General features: G+C 38.3%; 1 protein-coding gene across 1 annotated transcript in view; it reads left to right on the top strand.

The window, feature by feature from the left end:
- Nucleotides 1-17,021, top strand: part of xpo5 (exportin 5) — a 47,099-nt gene extending 30,078 nt beyond the window's left edge. Inside the window, exons 23-33 of the mRNA XM_081350247.1 lie at nt 4,722-4,818; nt 4,951-5,087; nt 5,692-5,789; nt 6,225-6,271; nt 8,323-8,426; nt 8,516-8,575; nt 9,710-9,810; nt 9,901-10,008; nt 10,403-10,540; nt 11,793-11,957; nt 16,209-17,021. Of these exons, the coding sequence (XP_081206373.1) occupies nt 4,722-4,818; nt 4,951-5,087; nt 5,692-5,789; nt 6,225-6,271; nt 8,323-8,426; nt 8,516-8,575; nt 9,710-9,810; nt 9,901-10,008; nt 10,403-10,540; nt 11,793-11,957; nt 16,209-16,358 (1,205 nt within the window). The 3' untranslated portion in view covers nt 16,359-17,021. The remainder of the gene's footprint in view (nt 1-4,721; nt 4,819-4,950; nt 5,088-5,691; nt 5,790-6,224; nt 6,272-8,322; nt 8,427-8,515; nt 8,576-9,709; nt 9,811-9,900; nt 10,009-10,402; nt 10,541-11,792; nt 11,958-16,208) is intronic.
- Nucleotides 17,022-17,362: the final 341 nt, after the last annotated feature.

Here is a 17,362-nt window from a genome sequence, read left to right as displayed (position 1 = left end):
TGCATCATTATGTATGTTATGAACTTTTGAAGCGTCAAATTGGTAGTTTAGCTAGTATAGCTGTCATCGGAGGGACCGAAATCTCTCTGATTTCATCAAAAAGATCTTCATTTGTTTTCTGAAGATGAAAAAAGAATTTTGGATAAACCATCTCTTTTATCAATTATGAAAGCAGTTCAATTCAGGTATAAGCTGTAACTATCTCGCCTTTTTATTTCATAGACTATAAGTTACATAAAAGGGGGATTCACTTTTGCTTATAGTTGTGTTCAAATTAAATACGAGTCTCAATAAGGGAGTGAAAACGAATAGTATGTATTAAAAATGAATGATACCAATAACAATAGACATACTGATGAAACCCAAAACAACATTTCACATAACCAAGCTCAATACTGTAAACAAACAAATAAACATATCAACTCAAATCCAAAACATAAATAAACAAAACAGGCGAAATGAGGTATGGAAGGTGTAACTGCAGTATGAGAAGAGAAATACAGTCTGTAATGCAAATCTTCTTTTCTGAACGTTGGTAGAAAGTCCCAGTCTTTGCAATGTTCCAGCAGGCAATGAAGATTGGCCATTAGTTCAAATAATTCCACTGGTGTAATCCAACACAGGTAGCATAATCCAACACAGGAAAAAGTATATCTCATCACAACTCTTGTTTCTCTTCTAAAGCCCCATTACAGAGTCCTCTGTGAGCTTCTCTGCAAACATCCTTAACCCAATGGGTTTCCACCTCCTTTTCCCCTCAACCAAACCCAAACCATCACCATGCTTCCATTCACTCTCCCTCTATGCTATCCCAAACTTTAAACCATTTCCTCCTTTTGTTGCCCTCTTGAGGCCAGGATGAACACTTTCATCCTTGTAACAGGGTAACTGTTACATACTTCACCCCTCACTGGAAGAGTTTACCATACCGTAAAAAGGTTTTAAATTTTGTACGTGAAATTTATCAAGAACCAGAGGGGCATCCAGAAATGAAATTGAATAATTTACAGGACCCAACCGTTTACAAACTTTGGCTGGACCCTTCCATTTTGCTGCCAATTTTGCCATATGACCTTCCTCTGCCCTGGACAAAGGGTGAGCCCTAACCCAGACCAAATCCCCTTCTTGAAAATCCTCCACTTTCCTCCTTTTGTTGTAGTTCCGCTTCTGTTTATGCTGAGCTCTTTCAACATTCTCCTTCACAGTTTCCACAAGCTTTCGTTGTTTCTCCAATAGCTCATAGGTAGGGCTGTCAGGTTGAGGTGGTGTTGGTATAGCTCTTTCAAGAGGACCCTTGAGAGGACGCCCAAGAGCAATCTCTGCTGGAGTAAACCCCGTACTTTCTTGCCAAGCAGAGTTTATGGCAAATCTGAAATCTGGCAACCACCTGTCCCAGTGTCGATGGTGATCTTTTACATAAGATGCCATCATCGTTTTCAAAGTACGGTTAATCCTCTCAGTCAAATTGGTCTGTGGGTGGTAAGCAGTGGTCAGCTTTTTAACTACTCCCCATTGTTGACATACTAAGGTGAGGAGACGAGATGTAAATTGAGCACCTCGATCGGACACAAGGTAAGCAGGGGTACCCCAGCGAGTAAAGATCTCCTCAACCAAGATTCTTGCCACTTGTGGTGCTTTAGCTTTCCGCATTGGGAACATTTCCACCCACTTGGAGCAGTAGTCCACCACCACAAGTAGGTATTCATGTTGTTTAGTACTTCTGGGAAATGGTCCCATAAAATCTACACCCAGCATATGCCCAGGCTCCACCACTGGGGTTGACTGTAACTGTCCAGACAATTTAGTGACTGAGGGTTTGTATTGTTGGCATACTTGGCAGTCTCTACAATAATTCCAGACATCTTTGCGTATACTTGGCCAGTACACCACTTCTAGCAGCCGTAGGAGAGTTTTCATCCTTCCAAGATGCCCACTCAAAGGATTATCGTGAGCAAACTTCAAAATTTCCTCCCCGAAACATGTCGGAATGACTAACTGAAACTTATGTCCCTGCTGCTGACTTGGCACACTACGGAATAAATATCCATTTTCATTGGTGTAATGTATTTTTGAAAGGTCACGGTCAATTTGAGATGTAACTTTGGCCATCATTTCTTTGACTTCATGGTCTTTCTGTTGTGCTTCAGCTAATCCATCCCAGTCAATCTGAAGGCTTGCATAATTATCCGACACTTTCGGGGCTTTGCATACAACAAGCATTGCTGGAGAAGTTATGTCATCCTTACTTCTGGACAAGGTATCAGGTACGATATTACATTGCCCTTTCCGATACTTTACCTCAAAGTCAAAACTCTGGAGCTGAATGGTCCATCGTGTTAGTCTGGAGGAAGGTTTTGGATGGTTGAAGACCCAAGATAAAGCTGCATGATCGGTGATAACCTCAAAGCGTTGTCCTTCAAGGTAAGGTCGCCATTTTTCCACAGCCCAGATTACGGCGAGACACTCCTTTTCAGAGACTGAGTATGCTCTTTCAGCACCATGTAGTAATCTGGACGCATATGCTACAACATGTTCCTCACCTTCATACTCCTGGGTCAACACGGCTCCAAGACCCTCTTGACTAGCATCAGTCTGAACTCGGAATGGTCTGTAGAAATCTGGAGGACTCAACACTGGAGCTATGGTAAGTGATTGCTTTATGTCGTCAAAAGATTTCTGACACTCTTCAGACCAGACCCACATGGCACCCTTTCGTTTCAAGGCATGCAAAGGTGCGGCTCTCTCAGCGAAACCAGGGATGAATCGCTGATACCATCCAGCTAGGCCAAGAAATCTCTGTACATATTTGAGTGACTGAGGGGTTGGGAACTCCCTCACAGCTCTCACCTTTTCTGGATCCGTCTTCACACCTTCAGCGGACACCACATGCCCCAAAAATATAAGGGATTTCTGAACCAGGTTGCATTTCTTGAGGTTAAGTGTTAAACCTGCTTTCTGAAGACATCTGAAAACTTGTGAGAGGTATTCTATATGTTCTTCTTCACCTTTAGAATAAACAACGATGTCGTCTATATAGACAAAACAACACTTCCCTTTTAAGTCTTTCAACACAAACTCCATCAACCTTTGGAAAGAGGCAGCAGAGTTTTTCAGGCCGAAAGGAAGACGGAGGAATTCATAAAGCCCTGAAGATGTAACAAATGCTGTCTTGGGAATACTGACTGACTCCATATCCAGTTGCCAGTATCCACTTTTCAGATCCAAAGTGCTGAATACTTTGGCTCCATGCAGTGATTCTAGGATCTCTAGGATTTGAGGCATTGGATAGCAGTCCAGGTAAGTCTTTGCATTTAGACCCCTGTAGTCGATACAGAATCTTGTACTTCCATCTTTCTTTGGTACCAGCACTACAGGAGAGGCCCAAGGAGAGACAGATGGACGAATAATACCTTTAGCCAGCATGTCTTGAACTTCATGATCTATAATCTGTTGTCTCTCTCTTGAAACCCGATATGGCCTTTTCCTGATGGGAACTTCATTATGTGTAATGATGGAATGCTTCACAATCTTAGTATGGCCAATGGCAATAGTGCATACAGTTGGCCATTCTCTCAGGACCCCTTGCAATGAAACCTTACTCTCGTTGGTGGTATCAGCTGCTTGCACAAGTTGATTGATCAAATGGTTAGTATCTACAGTGTCTGGAGGAATAGGTACAGCAAGGTAAAAGTTTAGGTTAGGTGGGCAACCTGATTCTTCAGTAACAAATGGATGAACTTGATCATTTTCCTTTGAAGCTGTGGGTAGTATATACTGAGATCTAGAAAAATCCAAAATGATCCCCGAAAACATCAAAAAATCCATTCCTAAAATGAGAGGAAATGTCAAATCAGAATCCTTCATCACATATAAGGTGACTATGAACTTTTGTCCAAACACCTCACACTCCCAGTTTGAACGTCCTAATGCAGTCTGAACTTGTCCATTTGCTAGTAAAAACGTCTGTCCTCCACTGGATTTCCACTTCTGCTTAGATTCCAACTGCCTCCAACAGGACTCTTGGATCAAAGAAAATGTACTTCCAGTGTCAATATCAAAAAAAAAAAATCAACTCAAATCCAAAACATAAATAAACAAAACAGGCGAAATGAGGTATGGAAGGTGTAACTGCAGTATGAGAAGAGAAATACAGTCTGTAATGCAAATCTTCTTATCTGAACGTTGGTAGAAAGTCCCAGTCTTTGCAATGTTCCAGCAGGCAATGAAGATTGGCCATTAGTTCAAATAATTCCACTGGTGTAATCCAACACAGGTAGCATAATCCAACACAGGAAAAAGTATATCTCATCTCAACTCTTGTTTCTCTTCTAAAGCCCCATTACAGAGTCCTCTGTGAGCTTCTCTGCAAACATCCTTAACCCAATGGGTTTCCACCTCCTTTTCCCCTCAACCAAACCCAAACCATCACCATGCTTCCATTCACTCTCCCTCTATGCTATCCCAAACTTTAAACCATTTCCTCCTTTTGTTGCCCTCTTGAGGCCAGGATGAACACTTTCATCCTTGTAACAGGGTAACTGTTACAAAGCAGCTCTACACATAGTATCATTATTCAGTTATTATGGAATATTATTATTCAGATTTTGTTCTCATCTACTAGTGTCAGTGCAGTTGAATCGATGGTATTACTGAATATTAATTGTCTTTTAAACACCAAACCCTGGTTATGTTAAAGAAGTGACTCTTCTTGTTTCCTACAGGAATTCCTCAACAAGTTTTAGATTCCTACGACACTCCAGTGTACAGAAACATTGATGAGCGCATGCAAGGCTTCTTCTGCTCACTCTACGAAAACTGGTTGGAACAATAAAGTTCAATGATTCATTTTTTTCTTTTTTGTTTGTTTGTTTAATATATAAAAACTCTTCTCCAATGGTGGAATCTCACTTTTCTGGTCCTGTTTACTTTTTTCTGTTTTTCTTTTTAAAGTTACCAACTGCTTGGGAATACTGGTCCCTGCTTGCAACAAGACTTTTATGCAATAGAAGGCTTGGCAGAGCAGATTGTTGGTTCCGCCTTCATCCATCTAGACAGTGTTCCAGACCACAGGCTCCGTCCCCTAGTCCATATCCTTTGTATCATATAAATGTTTTTTTTTTTTTTTTTTTTTGCTATTAGTTATATATACTTCTACTAAAAAGTAGAGCTGCAGGGTTAATTAGTAAAAGATTGTGATCTAGATTCAAACACCCAAAAAATCTCATTCCTAACTGAAAGCGATCCGGCTCTATGTCTATCAAACCTTGTATAATCACAGCGAACATACAAATCTGCATTGGCGCTGCCGCCAGTTAACTAACCTTAACCACTGACTAGAGTCATTTTGATTCATACCTGAATAACGACCACCGTAACTACATGTTAGTACATGTTTAATAGTTAATGCACTAACTAACATCTAGGTATAGACTAAATCAAACATGCTCTATAAGAAAGAATGAGAAGTATTTGACTCCGAATTAAACGTGCATAGTTGCATATTATTGCCATGATTTAAACTCTTACCATTTGCAGCTTCATCATAAACATCACTGGATGGCACAGGATTAGTTCACCATTATTTACACGGATCCTTTTTATCAAATGTAGATAATGCTAATTGTCATTGACTCATGAATAAAGTGCTGTAGGGTTCAGTTTGTTTTTGTTGTTTTCCTTAATGTCTTTCACGTCTCTTCATGAAGCAGCTGGTCATGTCCTGTCCTCGAGAGTACTATGACAGCCTCCTCTGTCCTTTGCTGGGTCCATTATTTGCCTATCTACAGCAGGTAAACTTCACATCACACCCAATAAATACCTCATTTAAATACTGATATTCTGTGCCGCCTCTGCTGTGCAAAGATGTTTTGTTGATACTGATTTCATTTGATTGGTAATAGCCCTATGTCTCTTCTTTATTTATTAATTAAAAGTGAATTTATGTATACTTATAATAAGGTTAAGATCAATTGCCTTTATAATGGTATAAAGGTGCTCCTGGAAAGAATTTAAGGGAGCAGAATCATCCCCTAATAGAAAAGTTCATAATCCCATAAAATATTGAGATATCATTCTGCACACCCCTACTATGAAGTTTGAAGGTTGCACAGACACTTCACTGTTGTTTTATATCATTCAGTAATTTTGGGTAAGCAACCAATATTGCTTGTAGCACAGGATTTGCCTAATGCTATCTCCTATTTTTTTTATTTCATTGAAAACAGAGACTGAGCTTTCGGTGGCAGATCATCAACCAAAGGACCAGTCTAAGGTAAGATATTTTAGTGTTGGATAATACTACTTTTTTGTGTACAGTTCTGGCCACCGGTTCTTTTACAGTTCTTTTAACTCAGCTTTCTTCTCACACTTTTTGTGTGATACCCCTGCCTCGGGTGTGTGTGGTTTAGATTGAAAGAGAGAAGCTGCAGTTGCATAAGACTGACACGAGTTTTTTTTTTTTGACATTCTCCGGAAGACCTGACTGAAGCCCCATTAAAGGTCCCGTTCTTCGTGATCCCATGTTTCAAACTTTAGTTAGTGTGTAATGTTGTTGTTAGAGTATAAATAATATCTGTAAATTTATAAAGCTCAAAGTTCAATGCCAAGGGAGATATTTTATTTAACAGAAGTTGACTACATCGAACGGCCCGTTTGGACTACATCCCTCTACTTCCCTCTTTAATGATGTCACTAGAACCGTTTTTTGACTAACCTCCGCCCACAGGAATGCTCCCACAACTCTACCGAAATTCGTTTATGTAGGCCTACTTGCGCACTTCTTATAACTTACTGTGTTTACTCAGCTCTTACGGTGATTTTCTGAAGTAAAACTGACGCTTCATCTTTTGTGTGATGTACAATAAACTTTATTAAACTCATCAGTATATGTTTGATCATCATTCAGACAGCAGACTTGTAGGCTATTAATAAATAATGGATACATACAAGCAGATGACAAATACGTTATAATAACCGTAATTAAACTACTAAACTATACCTGTTCCATCTCTATACAGCACTCTGACTCTGTAGGCATTATTGTCCGACTCGAACTGAACAGTTACTGAGAGTTTCTGATATTATCATCATTCCGTGAGATGAAATTGTCCTGAGAGACTGAGCGCGAGCTCGTGAAGCTCCGCCCCCTGTGCCGTCCAGCAGCAGCTCATTTGCATTTAAAGGGCACACACTAAAACAGCGCGTTTTTCTAAACACCAAAAAATGACAATTTAAACATGCTGTAAAAAATTATCTGTTGGGTATTTTGTGCTGAAACTTCACATACACACTCTGGGGACATCAGAGACTTATTTTACATCTTGTGAAAAGGGGCATAATACGGGACCTTTAACACCACCAGTGACTTTGTAGCTGCATGTTGCTTGTCTCCTTACTTCATGTTACTTGTGGCTGTTTGTTGTGCCGTCGCTTTAAAGTTTGTTTTTCATTGCTTTTGACCCATGTAACCTTGTAAAAACTTCAGTCTTCACTGCATGAATGATAAATTAAATATAAATTAATACTTTTTAAAACTACAAAAGTTATTTAGTCAAGAGCAGTGAGTGATTTTTCTTTTTCAGTTGTTCTTTGATTGTCCTTAATGACAGACAGCAGCAGGTTTATTAAGCTGATGTCACTTTAAGCCCTGCCGCACATGACGCGGATCTAACGCACATCCAATTTTTTAACGCTTTAGACTGATATTTCTAATGCTTTCATTTTGACAGCCCTAGTCAAAATACAGTGCCAAAAGGTTCCAAAACATCATGAAAATTTGACATATTCACTTTTCTTGTCTGTTAAAATTTTCATTTTGCACGTTTCAAAATCCAATCAACAACAGAGGCACAGAACCACGTTTTTTTTTTTTAAACCCTTGTTTTTTCTTTCGGTAATCTGTTTCACACGGATGTGTGTCATAATACAGAAGATCTGTCACTACTTCTTTTTCATTGTGACTAAATAGTAGAATAGTATGTTTGCGTTGTCAAGCCAACATAAGTATGTTAGCTTTCCTAAGCCAACATAATATGTTTAAATACAGCATTAGTATGTTTTTTTTATCTCAAGCCATTTAGACCTTCAAAGATTAAACTGGTCATGCATCTGTTCAGTCAATATAATACGTTTTATTTAAATGTATTATGTTGGCTTAAGAAAGCTACCATAGCTTTCTTAAGCCAACATAATACATTTAAATAAAATGTGTTATATTGGCGTGAGAATGGAAACATACTGATGTTGTAAGTTTAAATAGAATATCTGTGTGTTGGCTTTGTCAAGTCCACATGATTATTAATAGTGTTGTTATTCATGTTTTAGTGCTCAGGAGGAGGAGGAGGCCTATGAGGAGAACCATGTGACTCAGGAAATGGTGGAGGAGCAGCTGTTGCGGTTGGTCACGCGAGAGGTCATTGACCTTCTAAGTGAGTTTCCCTTATGTATGTGAAGCCTTTCAAGTTTGCTTAACTTTTTATACAAAATAATAACAAAAACTTTGTAAATGTGTTTTCAGGTGTGACTTGCATTACAAGAAAATGTCCAGAGTTATCTGCAAACAAAGAGGACGCAGATGGTGAGTTAATGATCACATTCTCCCTGTATCTTGTGGTGGAAATTCACCAATGAAATTAAAGTCTGACCACTCAATAGTAAAAATTTTATAAAATGTATTTGTCTGAAATCACGATCCAGGGGTAGTCTCTCTTACAACCAAAACACATCTCAGAGAGCTACAAAATGAGCTCTAAGCAAAACGAAGTAGCCTATTTATTCAGTAATTTGGTACTATTATGTGCTACAGAGTGAACAACTCTGTGCATCACGTTGAAGGTGGCTTCTGCTGCTTAAAGGAGATATCTGATTGTGAGCATTTGATTTTCAACTCGGATTACTGCACACTCACTCACGCTTATATGTGTGTTTTGGAACTAATAACATCTGAAACACAAGCGTAGGTTACTTTACTTTCTGAACAAGTATGGACCAGAGTGTGAGGTGCTTTCATGTGCATCGTGCCACAGTTCCAGTGCAACCGAACTTAGATCCCCTCCTTCGGCTCCCTAGTCCACATGACAGCTGTCACATTACCATTTATTTTATTTTTTTTTTCATATGAACCATGCACAGTTTCAGACTTAACTAGTAGTTTAAAAGCCTACTGATTGCTGTGATGTGTTGGAAATTCAGAAGCGAAGACCAGGAGACTTGGATGCATCTTCAACAGGATTCTTTATTGAGAATGTGCCGTTTCGTAGCTGCAGTCATCAAGGCCAGCTAAGGCAGTGATACATTGTAGTTTAAATAGATTTTAGGGGGCAGTGCTTAGAAATTTAGACAGTACCTGGGTGACAACCTTAAACAAAACATGCAAATAAAGGATCCAGGTATAGGAACCTGCCCCAGACTCTAGAGTATAACCAGTCCTAATTCAATCGGCATAACTATTCAACGAATTGGACAGGGGCTCCAAGAGCCATTAAAGACAAAAGGTGAGAGTTTCATTAATCTGGCTCATTTGACTTGCAATCAAGCAAAGAGGAACTGGCAGAAACATCTTACTAAAATCTTTTCTTAACAGAATCATTCATCTGATGTCATCATCTTCACCTTAAATGCTGAATACTATATACTTCACCTTAGTTTTTCATGTGATGTTGTCAAGACATAGGATCAGCGGATCTTAAAAAGACTTTCATCTTCTGTTCAGGAGACGAGGAGATGGTGTCGATGGATTCCTCACAGGGGATTCAAATGAATACACCTACAGATGAGCTCTCAGAAGTGGGCAAGTGCCTTCTCCGAAGTGAGGTAACTAAACATTTATTTGTGGGCTCCATCTGTTGACTTCTATAGCTGACCTCTGAGATCAGAGTCATTTTTTTCTCCCCTTCTTTTCAGGATATTTATATGAACCTCCTGACTATATGTTTTAACTCCCTTTCCTGGAAGGACACTGTAAATTGTCAACGGACTGCTGGTTTGCTCTGCTGGACTTTGCTAAAACAGGTGCTGATTCTTCCTGTCTGTCTCTGTAAGGGATAGTTCACCCAAAAGTGAAAATTCTGTCATCATTTACTCACCCTCAAGTTGTAAAACCTGTATAAATTTCTTTCTTCTGAAGATATTTTGAAGAATATGGGTAACCAAGTTTGGTGACACATTCTTCAAAATATTTGTGTTCAGCATTCATACAGTTTTGGAACAAGGATGACAGAATTTTCATTTTTGGGTCAACTATCGCTTTAAAAACATTCATAATTCATCACAATATTTCTACAGTATCAGTCTGCAAATGAGGTTAGAATTGAATTCTAAAGATGCCAGCTATTTTATATTTGAATCCTTTGCCTTGTGAAAATACTATGTGTGTGACTGTGTATGTGAATGAATTCTTGTGCAGGTGCTTGGTGGTAACCTGCTTCCGGAGGCTGTGACGTGGCTCTTCGCCAGTGTACTGAAGGGTCTGCAGATGCATGGTCAACACGAAGGCTGCAACGTTGCACTAACTCAGCTGGCCTTGCTGATCTACGAGGCTCTAGTGCGTCATTTCAGCTCAGCTATCATAGCTTGCATGTTTCTCAGTATGGGAAGCACATGTGTACATGTATTAATGCTGCACCACTCTAAAAAGTATATACTTTTTGCCAATGTTACCCAAAGCAGCTAACCTGCTGGAGATCAGTTGCATTCATTCACTGACTCGTACAGACTAGGAGTTGAATGACTTTTTTTAAGTTGGCATTTATGAGATTAAAGTTGAGTAGTCGCTGATGACGTCATTAATCAACAAATAAGCCTTGCGCTGAGACTCGAATGCGGGTTGCCTTGTGCACAGCTATGGCATCTGACACAGTGCTGCCCACAAGGCTATTGCTCCTACACAACAGTTTATTTTTTATCAGTTCTTTTGTCTTTTGGTCGTTATATTTCTCTTAGATTTCTGCTCGTTCTAAATCATATATAGATAAAGTAGCACAGTAAAGATTACATTTATATGAATGCATTAGTGAGAGAGCATTTGCGTCTGAATTAATTCTAGCCGGCAGCGTCTCTCTAATAGTGAAGCTGTGGGTTTTAGTTACTAAGGAATATATGCTAAAACTTTTCAGTTTCTAAGCTATTTTATTGATAAATCACAGAACAGCATTGACAATACATTTCTGAGCTGCTGAATGTTTCTGTGTGCGCGATCTGCCTGTAATGTGTGGGCTACTGTCTGTATGTGTGTGCGTTACAATGCAGCAGCGCATTAGTTTAGAACGGTGATTAACTTGCGTGTACAATAAGTACAATGAAATGTGCATTCACCAATTTTGAGCATCCAGATGGTATAACCAAACATATCTTTAGTAAAAAAAGTACACATTACTTGTAATTAAACAAAAAGATACATTTGTATGATGATGCTGTATTGAAGCGTCCATTGTAGCGCATCTCAATCTCAATGCCCCATTCAAAAACAATAGTTTTTTGTGAAGTATCATTCAAGCCTTGAATTGTGTACACTCACACCCCCCTTTATCTCTCCATGTTAAAATGATGCTTCAACTATCAGTGACACTCTCTATAACCATTATCAGTTTAATTTTCATAAATGTCAGTGACGATCATGCTGATCCACGTAGATGGCAGTGCAGCGTCTAACACCACTTTATTATTGGTACTTCAAGTACACAAAGAACAGCGATGTTAACACTGAAGTACTACTGAATGCACCTTTAAATCATAGTAGTGACTGAATGCATCGGTGAGAAAATGTAATTAATTTTCTTTGTGATATTTCTCTACAGAGGCCCCGATACGCGGAGCTGCGTCTCATCATGAATCAGATCCCTGATATCCAAGTTGATGCCCTGGAGCAGTTTGATCAGAAGGCCATCCAACCCGCTGTATCAAAGGCAGGAGAGAAGAAAAAGAAAGAGCAGTTTAAACGGCTCATTGCAGGCACTGTTGGGGTATGGATACTTTTAACATTTTTAAAAATACATGCTCAATGTTAGAAAAAATTCATGGAATACACTTGTTTGTTCACAAAGAATTTGATTTCAAGATGAATTCAAGAGATATATAATCTCTTGCCACTTTCATTATGGCTGAAATTGCAGAAATGCTCAATTATATTCAAACTTAAAGGGATACTCCACTTTTTTTGGAAATAGGCTCATTTTACAACTCCCCCAGAGTTAAACAGTTGAGTTTTACCGTTTTCGAATCCATTCAGCCGATCTCCACGTCTGGCGGTACCACTTTTAGCATAGCTTAGCATAGATCATTGAATCGGACAAGACCATTAGCATCTCTCAAAAAATGACCGAAGAGTTTCGATCATTACGCCTGCTGCACTCATGGTACGGCAGCAAAGTTTCTTGATTAATACACAGGAATGAGACTATAGTTCCTAGCCATATCAGCCTAGAAAATCGCATCTTTACATTTTCCGTCGGTCTTAGTACACGATGTAACTGAAGAAGAGTCAAGTTTTAAATAGGAAAAATATCGAAACTCTTTGGTCATTTTTTTGAGAGAGATGCTAATGGTCTTGTCTGATTCAATGATCTATGCTAAGCTATGCTAAAAGTGGTACTGCCAGACCCGGAGTTCGGCTGAATGGATTCGAAAATGGTAAAACTCAACTGTTTAACTCTGGGGGAGTTGTAAAATGGGCCTATTTACAAAAAAAAGTGGAGTATCCCTTTAAATTAAACTAAGCACTAAAGCACTTAATTATCAATTACCCGAGATTAGGGCTGCAACAACTAATCGATAAAATCGATAATAATCGATTATGAAAATCGTTGTCAACGAATGTCATTGTCGATTAGTTGGTCTGCTCACGTCACGGGGAGCGTTACTGATGACGTCACTTTCATGACAACGCAGTCACGCGAAATGGCAGAGAGTAATCGGAGAGAAACATCAGCACGGCAAGCAAAAACTGTATATTCTCATTATATGAAGATGTGAAAATGGTATAGTCTAGTTTAATTCAATGCTACTGTGTAAACAGCTTTGTTTACTAACTTCGGGACAGTCACACTAGATCTATTTTGTATCGAGCATCAGGTTGCGCAATCAGTTCGCTCGCAACATAAGTGATGGATTAAAATAGCGCTACCGCAGAAATAGGTTAAATTAAATGGTGTTTACAAAGTGAAGCACTAAATATAAAGGCAGTTAATAACAGCAGCAGCAAAATATTGTTTTTTAGTCACTGTAGTCAGTGGTTTTCAGCGAATGCTTGTGCAGTAATACATCATTTTTCCTGTACATTTAACCAAGCCTGTTGTCAGCTGCGTACCTCCATTCCGCTCTTTTTTTAATAGCATTTGTCTACTATGTAAGGGATAATCCCGCTTATTACATGGCTACCCACCAAATAAATCAATAATTTTACACAAAATATTGATTTAAAAAGGAGTTTAATGATTTAAAAATGATTGTATTGCTTCCGCTAAAGAAAATAGTCCGTTCCGTCTCTACGGTTAGAATCCTGCGTCCATAGCAACGCTCTGTTTTTCTGGTGTGTTATACTTCGCAGCGGTCTGTTATCAAGAAATAACACACCGCATTCTACATTAGAATTCAAAATCTGCTGCTTAATATCTTATTACAAACATGTTTGTGTCCTAATTTCATAATGTGAAGTTTATATGAGCAGCGCAACTCAATATTTTGTTTTGTTTATTTATATTTTGGATATTTAAAGAAGTTTTACTGTTTAAAAACTGGACAAACTTTTGTGTTTGGGGTTTAAAATGTAAAAATTAAAGATTATATTAGTAAAACTCAATGTGTGGCTTTTGCACTTTTTAAAGTACACTTTTACACATAAATACCCTGATTTAGGGTTTTATTTAGTTATAAACAAAAATTAAATAAATTTTTTTAAAAAACCTATCCGATTAATCGATTAATCGAAAAAATAATCGTCCGATTAATCGATTATCAAAATAATCGTTAGTTGCAGCCCTACCCGAGATTATCGTTGTCATTGGAAATACTGTCTGAATGTTCTTCTTCCCGGCCAAAACATCACAGAAATAGAAGAATTGAATCCCCTGTCATGGGAGTGGACGATCTTCCCAAAATTTCATATCATTATCTTATAACAGACAATCACGATCTGATTCTCGATCTTCCCAATTATGAGGTGTACTATGGAGAATATCCAGACTGCAACAACCCTATGGACTTGTCCATTTGCACAATTCAAAACACAGTATTGCATTAAACAAACAGTTGTCAAAATAGTTATTAAACTAGTGGTTGACCGATAAAGGTTTTTTGATGGCCGATATCTTAAAGAGCAGGGTGGCTGATGGCCGATATGAAAATGAATTAAAAAAGAAATCTTTAAATTAAACACTTACTTTAGATTGACTTCTTGATTCTGGAATCATATTGCAGTATTTTTCACAAGTAAAGAAATTGTTTGAAAAATATGAATATAAAGGAAGTAAACACTGTAACCAACAGATACTCAGTAATCTAAGTTTGTGTGCACTGGGAATTATATATTTTTTTCAAATAAAAACAAGTTAACACAAATTTTACATACAGCACAGTGAAAATGGCAAGAATATGACATAGCGACTGAATATACACTATATTGCCAAAGGTATTGGGACGTCTGCCTTTACATGAACATGAACTTTAATGACATCCCATTCCTGATCCTTAGGATTTAATATAGAGTTGGCCCTATATTAAACCTTTCCACAAGGTTTAGGAGTGTGTTTATGGGATTTTTTTTACCAGTCTTCTAGAAAACGCATTTGTGAGGTCAGGCACTGATGTTGGACGTGAAGACTGGCTCGCAGTCTCCACTCTAATTCATCCCAAAGGTGTTCTATCGGGTTGAGGTCAGGACTCTGTGCAGTCCTTTTAAGTTCCTCCACGTCAAACTACATCTATGTCTTTATGGACCTTACTTTGTGCAGTCATGTTGGAACTGGAAGTGGCCATCCCCAGGCTGTTCCCACAAAGTTGGGAGCATGATATTGCCCAAAATGTCTTGGTATGCTGAAGCATTAAGATTTCCTTTCACTGGAAGTAAGGGGTCAAGCCCAAACCCTGAAAAACAACCCCACACCATTATCCCCCCTCCACCAAATTTACTCTTGGCACAATGCAGTCGGGCAAGTACTGTTCTCCTGGCAACTGCCAAAGCCAGACTCGTCCATCGAATTGCCAGATGGAAAAGCGTGATTCGTCACTCCAGAGAAAACGTCTCCACTGCTCTAGAGTCCAGTGGCGGCATGCTTTACACCACTGTATCCAACGCTTTGCATTGCACTTGGTGATCAGAAGTGGTTGAAAGTGGTGAAAAGAGATGGATTAAAACATTGGGTGTAAACAGGAATGTGTCTCCCTCGTCTACTTGTGATCCATTCGACCAAAATGCATCTTAATACCAGGTGTAAACAGGGCCAATGTGATCCAAAACAACATGAGGGTGGGAGTGGACTGCTTTTACTTGGGCCTTTATGCAATCACCCAGAACACCCTAGCAACAATTCAGCAATAAGCTAAAAACCCATAAAGTGCAACATTCCAGGTTCCAAAAGTAAAAACTCAATTCCTTTTCTCTGTAGGGAAATTGATTAACAATAACTTGTTAAACTTTGAAGACCGATCTGTTGTGAGGTCCAAAGGTTCTTAATCAATGGTTTATGGTTTTTGAATCCATTCAGTTTGCATCATTTCCACTAATAATTGTGTTTTACAGTGGAATTCATTGTGAAAAACTACATTACCCATGATGCTGTACTCAAAATTCCACCAATCAGAGTTGCAAAGAGCAAATCACGCCAAAAGAGCTCTGCGGAAAACGGCCACTCCCATGAAACACCACCAATCACATAATGAAGTCGATCTCCCTACGCTCTCAAAATATATATATATTTTTTTTAAATCCCTATGGGAAAAATTAAAAGATCAGGTGATCATCCACTTGAACCCTGATGATATTAACCTGTATCGCTCAGCTCTAAACATTCATACAGTTCAACTCGCTACTAAAATACAAAATATGAACACTTTTTTTTATATTACAAAATTGGTCTTAAATTTGCATAGAAATGTTCCTGGTCTGCTACAATGATAATAATATCTTAATTTAATCAAATCAAATTGCATATAATAAATCATTGTCAATCAAATGTCAACATTTTAATCAGTTGGTCCATTTGTGTGTGTGCTGATAGAAACCCCTAGGACAGCAGTTCAAGAAGGAAGTACACATCCGAAACCTTCCATCTCTGTTTAAGAAGCCAAAGCCTACGAAAGATGTGCTGGAGAACACTGATTCTGCAGGTCTGATCGCTCTATTCTCTCCTGACCATGACCATTGCTGAGGGAAGCACAGCTTTACAACACCCTCACTTCATTGAGCCTCTTGAGTGTAGTACAGTATCCAGTCTGAAAGGCCTTTTTAAGGCAATGCTGGTTTATTGAAATGAGGAAAGACAACAAGAACATTTGTTTCATTTAATTTGGGTGTACATTGTTTCTTTTGTATGGATCTATGTAATGGATCTGTATAATTGTTATTTAAAGAAAATTCAAATCTTGCTGTCGGAGCACCTCATAAAAAAAAAAAAAAAAAGTCTTGTTAATTATACAGTACCATATCTGTTCCGGGGATCTTATGTGCAAAACCAGCATCCAGCACTACATTCCAATAGGAGACAATGAGCTATTTTTAAAATAAATTACAAAATCAACACTAATTGGCATTTGACATGTCTGTGTACAGATTATGTAAAAAGTGTTGTGATTTATACTCTGCAGTTTTTAATAAATGTATACCTGGACAGTTTTCAGTGATTGTATAGACTCTTTCCTCAGTAGTTAAATATTTTATGCAGACTTCACATTTCACAATTGTGACAAGCTTGTTTATGAACATGTCGGTGCATCTGAGCATTTAGTCTGCAAGGCATAATAGATGGATAGAGACATTTTCCTCACATAGAATCCATGTAAAAAGTTAAACAATTAAATTGTTTTCCAAAGGCATTTAACTTGATAATGGCAATTTATTCTTACCTTATTATTTTGTCATATTCTTAAATTAAATTAATAAATGTAGTTTATTGATAATAGATTGTAAGGATGACCCATTGGCCCAACGTCTGAATCCAATGGCATGGGTGAAGGTGTACTGCGTTTACTCGCGCTTCTGTTAAGTGCACTTAATTTATTAGTTTAGTTTAGATTTTATTTTCTCTCTGTGCTAAACCCTTATGTGTCCTTAGAGAAATTGAAATTCTATTTTCTATCAGATGGTGCCATTTCTCAGGTTTGGCCCATGGAGAAAAATTACTATCTTTTTTTCTGCTTTTGTTGCATTAGAGAG

This window comes from Scardinius erythrophthalmus (genome assembly GCF_964197995.2).
Source record: "Scardinius erythrophthalmus genome assembly, chromosome: 21".
In the NCBI taxonomy this organism is placed as follows: domain Eukaryota; kingdom Metazoa; phylum Chordata; class Actinopteri; order Cypriniformes; family Leuciscidae; genus Scardinius; species Scardinius erythrophthalmus.
Note: the sequence above shows the minus strand (reverse complement) of the source record. Positions and strands in the feature narration are given on the sequence as shown.